The sequence below is a fragment of the Mobula birostris genome, chromosome 17 (assembly GCF_030028105.1).
Source record: "Mobula birostris isolate sMobBir1 chromosome 17, sMobBir1.hap1, whole genome shotgun sequence".
NCBI classification, from domain to species: domain Eukaryota; kingdom Metazoa; phylum Chordata; class Chondrichthyes; order Myliobatiformes; family Myliobatidae; genus Mobula; species Mobula birostris.
In genome coordinates, this window is record NC_092386.1 from 1,452,695 (window position 1) to 1,473,415 (window position 20,721).

At 42.2% G+C, this 20,721-nt stretch overlaps 1 protein-coding gene across 2 annotated transcripts in view; it reads right to left on the reverse strand.

Annotated features, from left to right (window-relative positions):
• Positions 1-612: 612 nt before the first annotated feature.
• LOC140211470 (occludin-like) overlaps positions 613-20,721 on the reverse strand; it is a 45,863-nt gene continuing 25,754 nt past the window's right edge. For both annotated transcript variants that reach the window (XM_072281186.1, XM_072281187.1), the window contains 5 exons: positions 10,340-10,458; positions 9,255-9,467; positions 8,999-9,167; positions 6,300-6,341; positions 613-1,792 (listed from right to left, as the gene is read on the reverse strand). In XM_072281186.1, the coding sequence (XP_072137287.1) occupies positions 1,691-1,792; positions 6,300-6,341; positions 8,999-9,167; positions 9,255-9,467; positions 10,340-10,458 (645 nt within the window). In that variant the 3' untranslated portion in view covers positions 613-1,690. The remainder of the gene's footprint in view (positions 1,793-6,299; positions 6,342-8,998; positions 9,168-9,254; positions 9,468-10,339; positions 10,459-20,721) is intronic.

The following is a 20,721-nucleotide window of genomic DNA, read 5'->3' on the forward strand; positions in this document are numbered from 1 at the left end:
TTATCTATCCTACTTGTAATCTCCTCAAAGAATTCCAACAGGTTTGTCAGGCAAGATTTTCCCTTAAGGAAACCATGCTGACTTTGTCCTATCTTCTCCTGTGTCACCAAGTACTCCATTACCTCATCCTTCACAATTGACTCCAACATCTTCCCAACAACAGGTCAGGCTAGCTGGTCTTTTCTGCTGCTTTCCTCCTTTATTAAAGAATGAAGTGACATTTGTCATTTTCCAGTCCTTTGGCACCATGCCAGAATCCAATGATTTTTTTTTTGAAAGATTATTGCTAATGTCTCCACAATCTGTAACACTACCTTCTTCAGAAACCTCGGAGGCAATTCATCTGGTCTGGGTGTCTAATGTACTCCGAGATCTTTCAGCTTTTTGAGAACCTACTCCCTTGTAATAGTAATATTGAGTAATATTCAATGTTCATTCAGTTCCTTTAGCAATGAATAATTTTCAAAATTAAAGACGCTCTTTAAATTAAAAAGTACTGTTAAATGATGCCATTTCACAGTAACAATGGATTTTTAAAACATTACAACTTTAGATACTGATAAACTACTGAAATGTTTATTAAACAGTAAAATAAAGTTTAAAAAATATCAATTAAAATGCATATCAGATTTTATTGACAATTTAAACTTGCTTAATTTTGCAATTTGTACGTAAAAAAAAAAGCAGGTGGTTACATTCAAAAATGCAACAGTACATGCTAGTATCAGGGACCTTTAACATATAATGTAAAGTTTAATTTCAATAAAAAAACTGCATTTGTCTGTAATTTAAAAACGATTTCAGCTGCATCTGTTTACAGTGTCATACCCTGCATGTAATGTGCAAAGCAAGTGGGCGTAATATTCCACCATCAGAATAAACGTTGCACTGTGTCTGTGCCCCCCTCATCTACATGGCAAACACATCCTCCCTGGTTATTGATCAAGCATTAATCAAACAGTTCTAATAATAATTGAATAGATTAAATGATAAAAAATTATGTCAGATTATTACCCTGCTTCAACATTTATTGATCCACAGAATGGTTGTCTGACCCAACCTGTGTATTGGATTGATCAACACAGAATGATCAATACATTACAGAACGATTGTCTGATCCATCTGTAACTATTAAAAACAGTTTATAATACATAATGTTACCTTTTTACAACTTCAATTTGTAGAAAGCTTTTTTTTAATATATAAACAGTATTAATGCTATTAATTGGCTTTGTATCACTAAAAGCTGGTTTGTAAATGTTCAAAGTAATTTGAGTAAATCCCTCACAACAATGGAAGAAACAACGGTACAACACAAAACAAAATCACTTTTCCTGCAAATAACCTGCTCTATTAAAGCTGACAGGCTTTCAGCAATGCGAAGAATTGAAGAACCATAAAACCCAGGGCTCTTGTTTGTTAAATTCAAAGTTTTGTACTGTTTGTCTGTGAAACATTGCATATATTTTTTATCCAACAGAATACAAATGACAAATTTGTAAAATCAAAACTCGATAAAAGGCAGAAAATTACAATTTCAAATCTCGTCAAGGCACTATGAAGGGAGTGAAACCATAGAATGCTCCTTGGCAGAGTCTTGGCTTTACATTTCACATGAAATGCCATATATGGCCCACTGTGGTAACAATCATTCGCTTTACTGTCCTGTGAGGAGCAGATGATTTGGCATTCAGGACCTCTGGTTGTCATAGTTACTGACCATCTGTTTGATATGAGCCAATTTTGTCTTGAGTTGCTTGCAATGTTTCTTCTTCTCTCGATATTCTGCAGACTACCAGAAAAAAGGAAAATTGAGAATCAGTCAAGTATTTATCAGGTGACTAATATTTTAAAAACCCACAGAAAGATAAGCTAGTAATCAACTCCAACTGGACACACACTTTCAGAATAATGTGATAACAAAAAATTAACAAGCTTCACAATACTTAAATGCTAGCAAACATTAAGTAACTTTTGCAATGGATTTATTTATTTAGAGATATAACACAGAAGTAGGACTTTCCAGCCCAATTACACCCATGTGACCAACGCTTGCATCTTTGGAATGGAGGAGGAAACCGGAGGACCCAAAGAAAACTCATACAGCCGTGGGGAAAATTGTACAAACTCCTTACAGACAGCAGCCAGACTGAACGTGGGTCGTTGCCGCTGTAATCATGCTATGCTAACCACTACGCTGTTGAACATGGGTCGTTGGCGCTGTAATCGTGCTATGCTAACCACTACGCTGTTGAACATGGGTCGTTGGCGCTGTAATCGTGCTATGCTAACCACTACGCTGTTGTCCTGCCCATGTCTGGACAGTAAATATTTTTCAAAAATTAGTTTGGTCAGTCAGCTAAGTTGCTGTGCAAGTACCCAATAGTGAATTGCATTCGGTTTAGGATTAGGGGTAACCCTAACCCTATGCATGCCACCACCTCATTGAGACAGTCTCACTTGTAAAGCTGGATTTCATTTAAGGTTGGGGAAGTGTGGGGATCTTCACAATTCTAACCTCTGCTTTGGATATCTTTCTCTGAGAAGGCAAAACAAACACACGATTACTATTAATCTTCAGTAATTTTCCCCTCGAGAACAGGCATTATCCAAATGTTGGGTTTTCTATTGAAACAAATGGGATCACAGAAACCATCAGCTTTGAATCTGCCTCGCAGAAGATGTGTCCCAGCAGAAAAGTTACCATTGTAACTTGGACGTCTGCTTACTATTTGAAAGAACTATATTGGTTTTGGAGCATGAGACATTTGACCCATTGAGTCTGCTCCGCCATTTCATCATGGTAGCAATTTTGAAGCAAAGAAGAATAACAGATGATTTGATAGAGGTGTTCAAGAAGATAAGAGACATAGATTGAGTGGGTAGCCAGAGACTTACCCAGGGTGGAAATGGCTAATACCAGGGGCATAATTGTAAGGTCATTAGACAAAGGTAGAGGGGGGAGGAGGAGGAGGAGGGGGAGGGGGGAAGGGGAGGTAGGAGGAGGGGGTAGGATTCCCCCCCGTCCCCCTCACACAGAGTGGTGGGTGTCTGGAGCATGCTGCCAGGGGTACTGGTAGAACCAGATACATTAGGAAAATATAAGAAACTCTTAGATACGCACATGGATGATAGAAAAAATGGAGGGTTATGTAGGAGGGAAGGTTAGATTGAAAGGTTGGTACAACATCGTCGACCAAAGGGCCTGTACTGTGCTGTAATGTTTTAAGTTCTAAGATTTATTTTCCCTCTCAAACCTATTTTTCTGCCTTGTTCCCATAACAATTCACACCCTGACTATCAAGAACCTGTCAACCTCCACTTTACATACCCATCAAAGAATCTGAGGGGAAGTTAGACCAATGAGCATAGGACATAGCAATAGCTCTATGACTCTGCTCCATTGTTCCATCCTGGCTGATCTATTATCCCTCTCAAACCTATTTTCCTGCCTTCTCCCCACAACCTTTGACACCCTGACTAATGTGTTACTTTTTGGGAGAGTCTGAATGTCGACCGTACTCTTTTCCATAGATGTTGCCTAGTCTGCTGAGTTCCTCCGGCATTTTGTGTGTGTTGCTCGGATTTCCAGCATCTGTAGATTTTCTCTTGGTTTTGTTAGCCATAGGTTCAAGTGGAGCCAGAAACCAATTAAAAAAATGTTCTGATATTCATTGCTGCATGACAGATCCTTTCTGTCAGGAGAGCAGATACAAAAAAAAACACCTGTGTGCAGAATTGCAAACCAGGTCCACTTTATCATTTCCTGTCAGTCACCTTACGTACAGACACTCTTGTGCCTAGAATCACTTTATGGTCGTACAAGCTATCTTGCGTATTTCTATTTAGTGTGTTTATTTTATTGTGTTATTGAGCTTTTGTCCTGCTGTATCAGATCCAGAGTAACAATTACTTTGTTCTCTTTTATACTTGTGCACTGGAAATGTAGGATATCAGGCTGGAGATATGAATCATAGAAATTTACAGCACAATACAGAACCTTCAGCCCACAATGTTGTGCCGACCATGTAACCTACTCCAGAAACTGCCTACAATTACCCGACCGCATAGCCCTCTATTTTTCTAAGCTCCATGTACCTATCTGAGAGTCTCTTAAAAGACCCTGTTGTATCCGCTTCCACCACCACCACCGGCAGTGCATTCCACACACCCACCACTCTGTGTGTGAAAAACCTACCCCTAACATTCCCTCTGTACCTATTACCAAGCACCATAAAACTATGCCCCCTCGTGTTAGCCATTTCAGCCCTGGGAAAAAGCCTCTGACTATCCACACGATCAATGCCTCTCATCATCTTATACACCTCTATCAGGTCATCTCTCATCCTCCGTCGCTCCAAGGAGAAAAGGCCGAGTTCACTCAACCTATTCTCATAAGGCATGCTCCCCAATCCAGGCAACATCCTTGTAAATCTCCTCTGCACCCTTTCTATAGTTTCCACATCCTTCCTTAGTGAGGAAACCACAACTGACAGTACTCAAAGTGGGGTCTAACTGAGGTCTCATATAGCTGTAACATTACACCATGGTTGATGAATGCTAATGCACCATACACCACCTTAACAACACTGTCGACCTGTGCAGCAGATTTGAGAGCCCTATGGACATGGACCCCAAGATCTTGCTGATCCTCCACACTGCCAAGAGTCTTACCATTAATATTATATTGTCTTCAAATTTGACCTACCAAAATGAACCACTTCACACTTATCTGGGTTGAACTCCATCTGCCACTTCTTAGCCCAGTTCTGCATCCTATCAATGTCCCGTTGTAAACTTTGACAACCCTCCAGACTATCCACAACACCCCCATCTTTTGTGTCATCAGCAAACTTACTAACCCACCCTTCTACTTCCTCATCCAGGTCATTTATAAAAATCACAAAGAGGAGGGGTCCCAGAACAGATCCCCAAACACCACTGGTCACTGTCCTCCAAACAGAATATGACCCATCTACAACCACACTTTGCCTTCTGTGGGCAAGTCAATTCTGGATCCACAAAGCAAGTTCTCCTTGGATCCCATGTCTCCTTACTTTCTGAATGAGCCTTGCTTGGGAAACTTATCAAATGCCTTACTGAAATCCATATACAATACATCCACTGCTCTACCTTCACCAATATTTTTTGTTACCTCCTCAAAGAATTCAATTAGGCTCATAAAGCATGACCTGCCCTTGACAAAGCCACGATATCTCTAATCAGATTATGTGTCTCCAAATGCTCATAAGTCCTGCCTCTCAGGATCTTCTCCAACAACTTGCCCACGACCGAACTAAGACTCACTGGTCCATAATTTCCTGGGTTATCTTTACTCCCTTTCTTGAACAAGGGAACAACATTTGCAACCTTCCAATCCTCTGGTACTTCTCCAATCCCTATTGATGACACAAAGATCATCACCAGAGGCTCAGCAATCTCCTCTCTCACTTCTCACGGTAGCCTGTAGTATATCTGGTGCCGGCCATTTTACTTAACTTAATACCTTTCAACAGATCCAGACACATCTCCTTTCTTAATGTAAGTACATTCAAGCATTTCTGTCCACTCTAAGTCATCCCCACAATTACCAAGTCCTTTTCACTGGTGAATACTGAAGCAAAGTGTTCATTAATACCTCCGCTACCTCATCCGACTCCATTCACATTTCCACCATGTGTCTCTACCAAAGGAGGTGTAAGTCGCTCCTTTCCCCCCGAGAGCCTACAGGTCACCCTTGGGCAAGGTGAAGCATCTACTTAACCCCGATCAGGGTCACATGAAGACATAACTGCAGGTAGTGAATAGTTGTGTGAGCAGCAAGTGCATATCACAAGTCCTGGTTACGTGACCACTGACGCCAGGCAGACCATCCCAGAAGAGTATTGATAATGTCTGGGGTCACCTGTCTTGTAAAGGCACCACCGAGAAAACGGCAATGGCAAAGCACTTCTGTAGAAAAATTTGCCAAGGACAATCATGGTCATGGAAAGACCATCAGTGCCTACGCCATACGACATGGCACATAATGATGGTAATGACCGGAAATGACATTAAACAATCTTGAATTTTGCAAGTTTAATCTAATAATCTGTGAGGTTGGAGCAGAGGAGCTGATCAACTCTTCATGACCCTCCAATAGAGGAGGTATTGGTAAAAGAATCACCAAATCATCGTATTCATGACAGAAAGCAAAATAAGGCAGAGAAAATTACTGATATCCTATCCATGGCAAGCAGTGATCCATTTTACTAAATATTTGCAATGCAAATAGAAAATTAAAGTTTTAAACTACTCACATTCTTAACTTCTTTTAGTCTGTTATATTCAACAGCAATATCCTGGAGACAGAAAGAACATAAATATTAACTTTACAAGCCTAGTTCTGATGAAAGCTCCTCAGTCCCAAACATCAGTTGATGCTGCCTGGTTTACTTAGTAACTCTAGCATTTCCCATTTCATTTATAATAGACTATAATGGGATACTTTCTAGGTTTTTACAACCTGTCTGGATGACTTAAGTACAAATGTTTACCAAAATACTATGTAATTTTTCCTCGGGGTGTAATTCAATGTTTGGAATTCAAAGGAAATTTTTGTCCATAGTCTATTTATTCAAATGCCAACAAAAGAGTGATTGTATTGAAATATAGGTTGACAAATTGTGAGCTTCCTTAGTTCCCGAGTAGGCCTGAGTTCAGGAAAATGTTTCAGTTTATACGAATACGTTGTTTTTACTAATTAAGCCACTAGAGATCCAGTTCTAACTACAGAAATAGCCCAGGTTTAATCCACAACGTGTTGATGCTGCAACAAACCAGACTCTAATGTCGGTGCTATATCTAGAGTTACACACACAAGGTGCTGGAGGAATTCAAGCAGGTCAGGCAGCATCCATGGAGGGGAGCAAACAGTCACATTTCAGGCTGAGAGAAATGTCCACTCTTTATTCCTCTCCACTGGAGCTGCCTGACCTGCTGAGTTCCTCCAGCATATTGTGTGTGATAGTCTGGATTTCCATCATATGCGGAATCTCATGTGTTTATGCTCGATCTTTACTATTTTGAAGTTCATAGTTTAATTGTCATTCAACCATACATGAATACCCATGAGGACAACCAAACAGTGTTACTTCTGGACCAAGGTGAAAAACACGGTACCAACAGTCATGCACAGCACAAGGCACGTATATCACATACAAGATAGCAGTAAACATATAATCACATTTTAAAAATTGTCCAAATCTCTGAATCCATGAATATTGTAGCAGTCTGCAGTTGAACGCAATGCATCTTGTCTCCTGCTGAGCAAACACTGGGAGTCAGCACCAACTATAGCATGGACACCTCTGACAGCCCAGTGGAGCATCTGTCTCCAACGTCTCCTCTGGGAGGCTGCAAGCACCATGGGTTGAGGTCCAGTCTTCACTATGACCTAGGCCACACGGCTCCCCCACTATCTGCCTCCGCCATTTACCAATGAATTGTACTTGCAGCATTCCACACCACCAATGCCCAACAGGGTCTTGCAATCACAAGAAAAACAACTGACACCATCACTCGCTGTAAGACTGCACAGCTTCTTTGTGTGCCGACACCTCTCTGTCACAGACAGCATTGTGGACCACACCGAGTCCAGCTCATTTAGTTTTTCCACCAATGAGCAACTCGCTGTTCAGAGAGACCTGCAGTACTTCAAGTTCTTAATGTCCGGCAGCCGTAACAAATATGTTTAAAAAGACAATAACGCCTTTGACCCCATAGAAGCCGCAGCGTCCGCGTGCAGTGCATCTTACTTACCCTGCTCTATCCTCATTATTCCCTCAATATCTAGGAATTGTAACCTTGGTTTCAAATTAATAGATGCAGTGCCTCTGATATATAGAGTGGACAAAATAAAACTGGCAAATTTCCACCCCCAATTTCTACCCAACAATCATCTAGTCCTGGGAAATATCCACAAAAGCCAAACAAGACGGTGATTGTATTTCGTCGTCGTTGTTGTTCTTTGGAGTTAGAAAAGGGACTAGGAGTGTAAATGGAACACCAACCAGATGAAGACATTTTACAACAACGACAACTGGTGGATGGATATTTGGGCTTCGGTTCTATAATAATTGCTTCCACAGAGAGCATTCTAACTGGTTGCATCACCATCTGGTATGGAGAGACCAGCACAGAGGATCAGAAAAAGCTGCAGAAGGTTGCAAACTCATCCAGCTCCATCGTGAGCAGTCGCCTCCCCAGCATCCAGCACACCTTCAGAAGGCATCTATCACTAAGGACCCCCATCACCAGGACATGCCCTCTCCTCATTGCTGCAGTCAAGGAGATGGTACAGGAGCCTGAAGACACTCAAGTCCCCATCCTCCTTTACTCCAGCGTGTGTACAGTCATTCGAAGTTGGACTTTGCAAGGAATCCCCCATGTATTGTTTATAGTTTCCGGGTCTCGATGTCATCGGCTTCCAGTTCATTCCTTGGCCCGCACACTATTGACCCTGGGTATCTGATGACTGGTAGGGCAAATGTGTGGATGGCTTTGATCTTGTTCTTCCCATTCAGCTGGCTTTTTAGGACCTGTCTCACTCTTTGAAGGCACTTGGATGTTGCAACCTTCCTTGTGTCCTTGTCATGGCTTCCATGTACCTGCAGGGTCTCCAGGTATGTGTAGCTGTCCCATACATCTGGTGTGTGGCCTTCAGATAACTCGACTCCTTCAGTCTTGATGAATTTGCCTCTTTTCACTACCATCTGACTGCACTTTTCCAGTACAAATGACAACAAATTTCCTAACATATATCAGTGATAATAAAGCCGATTCTGATCATCTCTCATAAAAGGTTTACCATCTGACGTCTTTGGAACAGGACCATAAGATTTCAGAACAGAATTAGGTCATTTGGCCCATCAAGTCTGCTCCTCCATTTCATCATGGCTGATCCAATTTTCCTCTCAGCCTTCCCACCCAAATATTTCACTACAGGTTCCAGACATACCTCGTACTGCTCACTGTCCTCCCTCTTGTCAATCTGCTTGCCCAGCTGGGAGAACTGTTTATTTATTTCATCCAGATCACCTTGGAGACGCTTGTATTGTTGCAGATCACTGTCAAATTCCCTCTTATACTCCTGCCTCTGTTGGTCTGAAGTGATTGGAGGGTACCGACTGCAAAAACATTTCAATTCTAGTCAATACAAGAACCACATTAGAAGCTGAAAACAATGGCATAATTAGCAACAACTTTCTTGGTACCTCTCCAAATCATCTTCATCCAGTTCATCGCAGGATTCTGCACCAGTTGTATAATCTGTTTCATATTCATCAATGTCTGGTCGTTTTGCTCTTCCAGGTCTCCTCTTCCTCGGTGGTTTTCTCTGTGTGGCCGGCTTGCTTTCATCGGAGCCCCAGCTGGATGAATGTACAGGGGGCTGCTCATGCATTAATGGAATTGAACTTTCCAGAACACTGCAGAAAGACATTTAATACAGGGATATTAAACTTTTAACAGCAGCCACTGGTCTTGTGCTTTAAACACATCAGTTTACAGTACTCAGCACTTTGATGAAGAATCTATGATGAATGTTCAAGTAATTAGACTATAGGACAAAGGAGCAGAATTATACCAATCTGCCCATCAAGTCTGCTCTACCATTCCATCGTGGTTGATTTATTATCCCCCTCAAGCCAATTCTCCTGCCTTCTGCCTGCAACCTTTGACAGCTTGACTGATCAAGAAACTATTAATCTTCGCTTTAAATATACTCAGTGATTTCACATCCACAGTAGTCTATGGCAATAAATTTTACAGATTCACTACCTTCTGGTTAAAGAAATTCCTCCTCACTTCCATTCTAAATAGATATCCCTCTATTCTGAAGCTGTGCCTTCTGGTCTCCCACTATGGTGAACAACTTCTCCACATCAACCCTGTCTAGGCCTTTCAATGAGATTCCCCACTCCCCATTCTTCTAAACCCCAGTGAGCACAGGATCTACCTTCACAAAATAAAATCTACTTGCTTGGCATACAATTCCACAAACAAGAAGATTTCTAGCTTCTCACTTGAAATGGGCCATCTTATTTGAGAGAACCCCAAAGGAGAAAATTAAAGAAACAATACGACTCCTTTCAGTGAAAGAGCCACGTACAGTCACGGAGCTGTTTATAGCCATAGGGTTGTGTGACTAATTAGAAACTCTGGGGAGAAGTAAATGAGATCAACACATCTATTTCTGTTTTCAGGTGAGCAATTAAAATTACAAACAAGAAAAGTTTGCTCCAAATCTGCAGGAAGCAATAAAGCGATAATTTAAGAAAGTGGAACATGGTGTACTCACCGAGGAGCCCCGTCAGGCTGTACTCGATTGGGCTCATACTCTGTTTCATTCAGGGAACCATTGGGTTTATAATAACCGTCTGTCATTAGTTCCTCTGGAACCCCAGACACATTGTTCACCTTGAAAATGCAGGAATATTATTTTTTGTGTTAATGGGATTATTTAGAGAGGAATTTTTCCACATCTAAGTTACATTTGGAGTGTTTTTCTGCTCTTGTTCCATGAGTCTCCAACAAATAGTCAAAGTAACCAGTGTAGGATGTAAATTCCAGCTTCCCTCCTTTTATACAAAAAAAAGGTGATTTCATTGTTCTGTGAACTACCTTCAAGTCCACTTGATCATCAAAACAAATTATATTTTACAACTTGCATCTTCAAACCGTTTCTTGCCTCTATTTATGGACGGTTGCTTGGAAACTTTTCAACAAATGTAATTGTTTAGTGAAGATTCAATTGCTTCATCACCCATCCTGATCAAACAAAAAGCAATAGAGTTAACGGTTCAGGGCAAGTAAGGAGGATGAATCGTGGCCCAGGCGCTAAATCAGGCTATGGGATGTTCAGGTGCACTTGTATCATCTCATGTTAACAGTCTAAAGTCTATTATGATGGAAATAGCAGCAGGACTTTTGGAAAGCATGACCAATAGGGCAGGATTCATAAAAAGAAAATTAGTTTTGATATATCTGAGGTTCTTTGAAATGTAATAAACAGGGTGAATAAATGTACATTTGAATTTTAAGGTGACTTTTAGCAAAATGTTACATTATGCAGAGAAAGATCTCAAGGCATCGGAGTTAACATTAGCAGCTACAGATGCCAGAGTCAAGACTAGCAGCTCATTGTCATCTTAACATCCCTCTCCCTCTCTCATCTATTTAAAATTTATACAGGTAACTCAAGGTAAACAGACAAAGAATATTTTAGTCAAGGCAACACACACACAAAATGGTGGAGGAACTCAGCAGGCCAGGCAGCATCAATGGAAAAGAGTTTTCGGCTGAGTCCCTTCATCAGGACTGGAAAGGAAGATGAAAAGCCAGAGATGATGATGGGGAAGGGAGGAAAAAGTACAAAATGGTAGGTGATAGGTGAAACTAGAAGACGGGGGGGGGGGAGAGGGTGAAGTAAGGAGCTGGGAAGTTGATTGGTGAAAGAGATGGAGAAGGGGAAATCTGACAGAGGAGGACAGAAAATCATGGAAGGAAGGGAAGGGGAAGAGCAGCATAGTGAGGTGATGGGCAAGTAAGGAGATAAGGCAAGAGAGGGAATCAGGAATGGGGAATGGAGCAGGGTGGGGGTGGACCATTACTGGAAATCTGAGAAATCGATGTTCATTCCATCAGGATGGAGGTTACCCGGACGAAACACAAGGTGTTGCTCCTACAACCTGAGTGTGGTCTCATCCTGGCAGAAGAGGAGGTCATGGACCGACAGGTCAGAATGGGAATGGGAAGTAGAATTGAAGTGGGTGGCCATAGGAGATCCCGCTTTCTGTGTCAGATGGAGTGAAGGTGATTGGCGAAACTGGAAAGCCTCCATCAACTATATTTGTTTGACATCTCATCTTTAATGCTTGCTAGTCTAATATCCAACCAGATTTCATGATTTGTTATTTAAATTAATATCCAAATTTAGATATCGCAATTAGATATACAAATTATTAGACATATAATTCCTGAACTTCACGCTTCCAGCAGAGTTTTTCCAGAACATAAATCATGTAGATTTTTCACATCCACAACTTTAAAGACAGGTTTTCCAACATGGAAACAGACTGCAAACATAACAAGTCTCTTCAGTTCACCATGTTCTTGGCCAACATGAAATTCCCACTTATTCTCATTCCATCTATTAAGTGTTTAGACAGGAAAAGGCGAGTTGTGTGAGAGGGGCCCTCCTCACCACTGACCACATCTACATGGAGCATTGTCCTGAGAAAGCAGCATCCATCACCAGGGATCCCCACCGCCCAGGACGTGACCTCTTCTCACTGCCTTCATCAGGAAGGTGCTACAGGAGCCTCACCACCAGCCCAGGAACAGTTATTACCCCTCAACTACCAGGCTCTTGAACCAGAGCGGATAACCTCACTTGTCTCATCATTGATGTTTCTACAGCCAATGGACTCACTTTCAAAGACTCTTCATCTCGTGTCCTAGCTATTTATTTATTGTTTCTTCCTTTTTGTTCTTGCACAGTTTGTTGTGTTCTGCACTCTGTTTGGACACCCAAGTTGGGCGGTCTTTCATTGAATCTGTTATGGTTATTATTCTATAAACTTATCGAGTATGCCCACAAGAACATGAATCTCAGGGTTGTAAATGCTGACATACATGTACTCTGATAATAAATATTCTTTGAACTTTGAGATATTGGCCGAGTTGTGGAGACTGATGAACATTGTCAAAGGATTCAGCCAAATATAAACCAGTTGGGAATGTGGGCAGATAAATGGCCAATGGTGTTTAAAACCATAATACATAGGAGCTACATTCTGCAGATGCTGGAGATCCGTAACACATATAATGCTGGAGGAACTCAGCAGGCCAGGAAGCATCTACGGAGGGGAATAAACAGTTGATGTTCTGGGTCGAGACCCTTCATTAGGAAAGAATTAGGAGGGGTTTGGGGAGGAGCATGAGCAAGTGATGGGTAAATCCAGTTTGACTGAATCTGACTTCTTGGAGCCACACACAACAGAAACTGTATTTCAATGTTCAAAGTAAATTTATTATTAAAGTACACATGTGTCACCATGTACAACTCTGAGATTCATTTTCACAGCAAATACAGAAACACAATAGAACCAATGGCCCTGGTCCATGCTAATATCTACCATTAAGCATCTATCATATCACCAAAAAGCCCTTCCCCAAGTATTCCCTCTTTGTCCACCAATAACAGAACAATTTACAGTAATCAATTAATGTAACAATCAGAGGATCTTTTCATGTGGGCAGAGGAGCAATGGACCCACAGGAGAAAACACACATGGTCACAGAGAGAACGTGAAACTCTACACAGAGCTGAGATCCACATGCTATCCACTGCCCCACTGTGAAACCGAGATTCATTCTCAACTAATCTAGTTCACTCACAAATACATCCCATTTCAGGGATCACAACTTCACCTGGGTTTCTGGGTGACAACATCTCTTCCGGTCAATCCTGGACCCAACATAATGATGTAAATATGGAGGTGGCACAACAGTGGCTATATTTCAATAGCAGTTTGATGAGATTTAGTATGTCACCAAAGACAATCAGACTTTTATTAATGTACCCTAGAGAGCTTTCTAACTGGTTGCATCACATCTGCTATGGGGGGGGCGAGTGGTGGGGACAGTGAACAGGACTGGAAAAAGCTGCAGAAAGTTGTAGACTCAGCCAGCTCTATCATGGGCACCAGCCGCCCCAGCATCCAGGCCATCTTTAAAAGGACATGCCTCAAAACGGCACCATCTCTCATTACCACCATCAGGAGCCTAAAGACCCACACTCGATATTTTAGGAACAGCTTCTCCCCCTCCGTCATCAGATTCCTGAATGAAATTAGTTTGGTACAACATTGTGGGCTGAAGGGCCTTTTCTATAAACCATGAAGACAAACTCACTTTAATGTTTCTTATTGTACCTGACAGTAATTTTTAGGAATTACATTGTACTTCTACAACAAAACAACACATTTCACAATGTATGCCAGTGATAATAAACCAGATTCTGATTCTAAAGAATGGTTGAAAAGCAGCTTTTTCTACCAGCTTTCAGAATTCAGATGAGGAACTCACATCAAGGAAGGGCAAACAATGGAAATATACGGAGAAGAGATGCTGGAATTGACGGTTGTGGTGAGAAGCTTGTGTGCAGTAGAAACATTAGTATAATGAAGCAAAACCCTTTTCTGGCTTTATTCAATTTAATCTCTGAATTCCAAAAATGCTTAAGCACAAGAGACTCTGTGGATGTTAGAAACCCAGAGTAACAGATGCAGAAAATGTTGGAGAATCTCATCAGCCAGGAGCATTTTTCTCCAAACAGTATGGCTGATCAACATCTCTACCTCTCCACACTGACAAGCCACAACTACTGTACCATTTCCTGTCAGAATCACCTTACGTCCAAACTCGCCTGCGCCTAGCGATACTTTATGGACATACAATCAATGTATACAAGCTATCTTATGCATTTATAAACAGAAATCTACAGCACATTACAGGCCCTTCAGCCCACAATGTTGTGCTGACAATGTAACCTACTCTAGAAACTGCCTAGGATTTCCCTACCGCATAGCCCTCTGTTTTTCTAAGCTCCAAATACCTATCTAAGGGACTCTGAAAAGACCCTATTGTATCCGCTTCCACCACCATCACCAGCAGTGCATTCCACGCACCCACCACTCTGTGTGAAAAACTTACCCCTGACATTCCCTCTGTACCTTCTTCCAAGCACCTTAAAACTATGCCCCCGCATGTTAGCCATTTCAGTCCTGGGAAAAAGCCTCTGACTATCCACACGATCAATGCCTCTCATCATCTTATACACCTCTATCAGGTCACCTCTCATCCTCCGTCACTCCAAGGAGAAAAGGCCAAGATCACACAACCTATTCTCATGCGGCATATTCTCCAATTCAAAAAACATCCTTTTAAATCTCCTCTGCACCCTCTATAGTATCCCCATCCTTTCTGTAGTGAGGTGACCAGAACTGAGCACAGTACTCTGCGGGGTCTGACCGACGTCTTATATAGCAGTAATATTACCTCATGGCTCTTGAACTCAATCCCACGGTTGATGAAGGCGAACACACCATATGCCTTCTTAACAACTCTGTCAACCTGCGCAACAGCTTTGAGTGTCCTGTCGACACAGACCCCAAAATCTTTCTGATCCTCCACACTGCCAAGAGTCTTACCATTTATATTAGACAATAGACAATAAGTGCAGAAGTAGACCATTTGGCCCTTTGAGCCTGCACCACCATTCTGAGATCATGGCTGATCATCTACTCTCAATACCCGGTTCCTGCCTTGTCCCCATAACCCTTGATTCCCCTATCCATAAGATACCTATCTAGCTCCTTCTTGAAAGCATCCAGAGAATTGGCCTCCACTGCCTTCTGAGGCAGCGCATTCCACACCTCCATAACTCTCTGGGAGAAGTTGTTCCTCCTACCCCTTATTCTTAAACCATGCCCTCTGGTACTGGACTCTCCCAGCATCTGGAACATATTTCCTGCCTTTATCTTGTCCAATCCCTTAATAATCTTATATGTCTCAATCAGATCCCCCCTCAATCTCCTTAATTCCAGCATGTACAAGCCCAGTCTCTCTAACCTCTCTGCGTAAGACAGTCTGGACATCCCAGGAATTAACCAAGTGAACCTACGCTGCATCTCCTCCACAGCCAGGATGTCCTTCCTTAACCCTGGAGACCAAAACTGCACACAATACTCCAGGTGTGGTCTCACCAGGGCCCTGTACAAATGCAAAAGGATTTCCTTGCTTTTGTACTCAATTCTCTTTGTAATAAAGGCCAACATTCCATTAGCCTTCTTCACTGCCTGCTGCACTTGCTCGTTCACCTTCAGAGACTGATGAACAAGTACTCCTAGATCTCTTTGTATTTCTCCCTTACCTAACTCCACACCGTTCAGATAATAATCTGCCTTCCTGTTCTTGCTCCCAAAGTGAATAACCTCACACTTATCACATTAAACGCCATCTGCCAAGTTTCTGCCCACTCACCCAGCCTATCCAAGTCACCTTGAATTCTCCTAACATCCTCATCACATGTCACACTGCCACCCAGCTTAGTATCATCAGAAAACTTGCTGGTGTTATTCACAATGCCTTCCTCTAAATCATTGACGTAAATCGTAAACAGCTGTGGTCCCAATACCAAGCCCTGTGGCACCCCACTAGTCACCACCTGCCATTCCGAGAAACACCCATTCACTGCTACCCTTTGCTTTCTATCTGCCAACCAGTTTTCTATCCATGTCAATATCCTCCCCCCAATGCCATGAGCTCTGATTTTACCCACCAATCTCCTATGTGGTACCTTATCAAATGCCTTCTGAAAGTCAAGGTACACCACATCCACTGGATCTCCCACGTCTATCTTCCTGGTTACATCCTCGAAAAACTCCAATAGATTAGTCAAGCATGATTTGCCCTTGGTAAATCCATGTTGGCTTAGCCCAATCCTATCACTGCTTATATTATATCGCTATTATATTCTATCTTCAGATTTGACGTACCAAAATTATATTTCTGTCTTTTTCATTGTGTTCTTTATCTCATTGAGTATTTTTTAGATTTTGTGCTACATTGGATCCAGAATAACAGTTACTTTGTTCTCTTCTACACTTGTGTACTTGAAATAACATCAATGTGTACTTGAATCAATGGAAGTGAATAAACAGTCAATGTTTCAGGTCAAGGCCTTTCATCAGGACTGGAAAGGAAGGGAGTAGAAGTCAGAATTAGAAGGTGGGTGTGGAGGGGTTGAAGTGAGAAGCTGGGAGGTGATTGGTATTATGTTTATTCTTGATAAAAGACAAATTTAGCATGGGGAAAACCAACACATTGTTAATTACAGAATGGCTTCAACCCGATACAAGCACGTGCAACCAGCTCCCCAACATCACTTCTGGTTCCTGGTGAACCGCCCTCATTGTACTCTGGGAACTGAAGTTCTTTATGAATATACATAATAACATATCTTCCCCCTTAAAAGAAAAAGCAAACAAAAAGCAAAAGGAAGGAACAATAATGCTTTTCAACAAAGATATTTACAACAACTTCAATTGTAATGAACAAATACATTCCCTTATTCCTTCAGCTCCTTACAATGCATCTCTGTGGTGGTAATAATCTCCTTTGGTCTGTTCTTCATTTCCACGGGTATCTTGCTTTCATTTTCTGTGTTAATATTAGTGTCTTTGAGAACTCAGATCAACATGTTCCTTTCTTTCATATTCTTCTGCCAACATCCTATCTGTTCATCTCTGTTCTTGTTCTTACTGTGTGATCATAATTCGCTCCACATGCCTCATAATAGAGCCCTGGCCCACATACATGTGATCAGTGAGTCTTTGCACAAGTTCCAACTGATGATGTCTCAACTCACAGAGCTCCTTCTATTGGCTGCATAGAAGACCATAAGATACAGGAGCAGAGTTTGGCCATTTGGCCCATCAAGTCTGCTGCACCATTTCATTATGGCTAATCTAATTTCCCCCTCAGCCCAATCTCCTGCCTTCTCCCCATATCCCTTCATGCCCTGACCAATCAAGAATCTATCAACCTCTGCCTTAAATATGCAAAGCCTTGGCCTCCACACCTGCCTGTGGCAAAGAATTCCACAGATTTAGCACTCACTGGCCAAAGAAATTCCTCAACTCCATTCCAAAAGGATCCCCCTCTATTCTGAGGCTGTGTTCCCTGGTCTTAGACTCTCCCACCATAGGAAACATCCTCTCCATTGAGGTCTTCGATAGGTTTCAATGAGGTCAGCCCTTATTTTTCTGAATTCTAGTGAATACAGGCCTAGAGCCATCAAACACTCTTCATATAACAAGCCATTCAGTCTTGGAATTATTTTCATGAATCTCCTTTGAATACTCTTCAATGTCAGTACATCCTTTCTAAGATAATGGGCTCAAAACTGCTCACAATACATCAAGTAAGGTCTCATCATTAAGTGAGGTCTCAACATTACATCCTTGCTTTTACATTTTCGTCCTCTTGAAATGAATGTTAACCTTGCATTTGCCTCCCTCCCCACAGACTCAACTTGCAAATTAACCTTTGTGGAATTAACCCTTATGGTCTTCCAGCTCCCTTTGCACCTCAGATTTTTGAATATTCTCTCCATTTAGAAAATAGGTCATGCTTTCATTTCTTGTACTAACGTGCATGACCATACACTTCCTGACACTTTGTGCAAGTCATTTTGCAGCCTCTTTGCTTCCTTAAAACTACCTGCACTTCCACCTACCTTCATGTCATCTGCAGTCCTGGCCACAAGGACGTGAGTTCCATCATCCATCAAGTCATTGACATATAACATGAAAAGAAGCTATCCAAACCCAACCCTGGAAATGTGCGACACTAGAAGAGAGCTGAAGGAAACTAAGAACTCAACAACAGGAGCTGCAGCATACAGAGAGATCAGCAAGATCAGGAAGAACAAGATCAAGGCCAAGGAAGAATGGGTTGAGATACAGTGTACAGAGGTAGAAGATAGCCTGAACAAGAACAGCAGGCGAGCATTTCAAATTGTGAAGGATCTCACTAAACAGAGATGGTTATGAGTCAGCACCATCCAAGACAAAGGAAGCTGTCTCACAGAAGATGAAGACATTCTCAACAGATGGACAGAGTATTGTTCAGACCTTTACAGCCATCAGACCCAAGGAGACCCCTGCATACTTGCAAGCCAGGACTCGTCAAACAACGATGACTTTCCAGTTCTGCAAGAAGTAGAAGCAGCCACACAAGATCGCTTAAGAATGAGAAAGCTGCAGGAACAGACAACATCCCGGCTGAGCTGATAAGACATGGAAGAGAGACAGTGATGGGCATCCTCACCAATGTCTGCAACAAAATCTAGCAGACCAGGGAATGGCTCACGCCTTGGACAAAATTCTGGTCTCTCCCCAAGAAAGGCAACTTACAGCAGTGCCAGAATTATGGAACCACAAGTCTTATCAGCCATGCAAGCAAAGTGATGCAGAAAGTCATCTTGAACAGACTGAAACCACAGGCAGAAGAAATGATCACCAAAAAACCAGCTGCATTCAGAAGTGGACAGAATACAAGAGAATGGATATTCACTCTCTGAATACTGTGTGAGAAATACAACCAACATCAGCAGGACATCTGCCACATGTTCATAGACTTCAAGAAGGCATTCAATAGGGTGTGGCATGAAGTACTCTGGGCCACAGTGAATAGATACAACATGGGCCACAAGCTGATCCAAACCATCAAGTAGCTCCTCACCAAAGCTAGAACTTTGGTACTTGTTCAAGGGAAAGCTGGAGAATGTTGCAGTCCAACAGTGCTGCCTCCTTTCACCTGAACTGTTCAACATTTTCCTGGAGCAAACAATGACAGATGTCCTGGAAAACTCATCAGCACAGTCAGCATTTGCTGATGACATTGACGGGTTGGCAGGAAGCGTGGATGAGTTTGGTCTGCCTTGTGAACCATCTGGATGACACACCTACCAATTATGGCATGGAGATTAGCGCGGAGAAAACAAAGCTGGTGAGAAACAGTGAGGAGACAATCACAACAAAATGCACAGTCAGTGGACAAGAACTAGAGGGTGTCAAACAGTTCAAGGGTCTTGGCATCATCATCAACCAAGAAGCCTGAAGTCCTTGCAAGGATAGTCCAAATTAAAACCAATCTTGAGAGACAATAAAACACACACAAAATGCTGGAGGAACTCATCAGGCCAGGCAACATCTATGGAAAAAAGTACAGTCAATGTTTCAGGCCAAAACTCTTCAGCAGGACTGAAACCTTAACTGTACTCTTTTCCATAGATGCTGCCTGACCTGCTGAGTTCCTCCAACATTTGTGCGTTGCTTGGATTTCCAGCATCTGCAGGTTTTCTCTTATTTGTGGAGAGATAATAACATCGCTCTCTGATCCAAGTTGAAACTCCTGCATGTACTTGTGCTCTCCATCTCCTTGTATGCATGCAAATCATGGACTTTGACAGCAGAACTGCAAAAGATGATCCAGGTAGTGGAAATGAGATGCTTCAAAATGCTCCTCAGCATCTCCTATACAGACCATGTCTCAAATGACAAAGTACAAAGAACCATCACACAGCAGATGAGACACTATGAAGATCGACTGTCCACAGTAAAGAGAAGAAAACTGAGATGGAATGGCTACATAACAAGATCAAATGGACTCTCAAAGACTATTCTCAGGTAATCATTCAGGGGAAAAGCAAAAGGGGCAGACAGAGGAAGAAATGAACAGACAACATTGCAGAGCAGACTGGCGAGAGCTTTGCCACAACCCAGGCACTCGCCCACAGCTGTGAGAGATGGAGGCGACTGGTGCAGCGCTCAGCTGTACAGTGCCCAAGAACCCAGGCACCCAGGCAGGTTGCAGAACCTGTAACCATAACTATCCCAACACTGACACCTGCGGAATACCAGTAGTCACCGGCAGCCAAACACAAAAGACTCTGTGCCTGCCAAACAGCCAATACTCTATCCATGTTAGTATCTTTCCTGCAATACCATGGGCTCTCAATTTGTTAGGCAGTCTCATGTGTGGCACCTTGTCAAAGGCCTTATGAATATCCAAGTGCACAACATCTACCAATTCTTCTTTGTCTATCCTGCT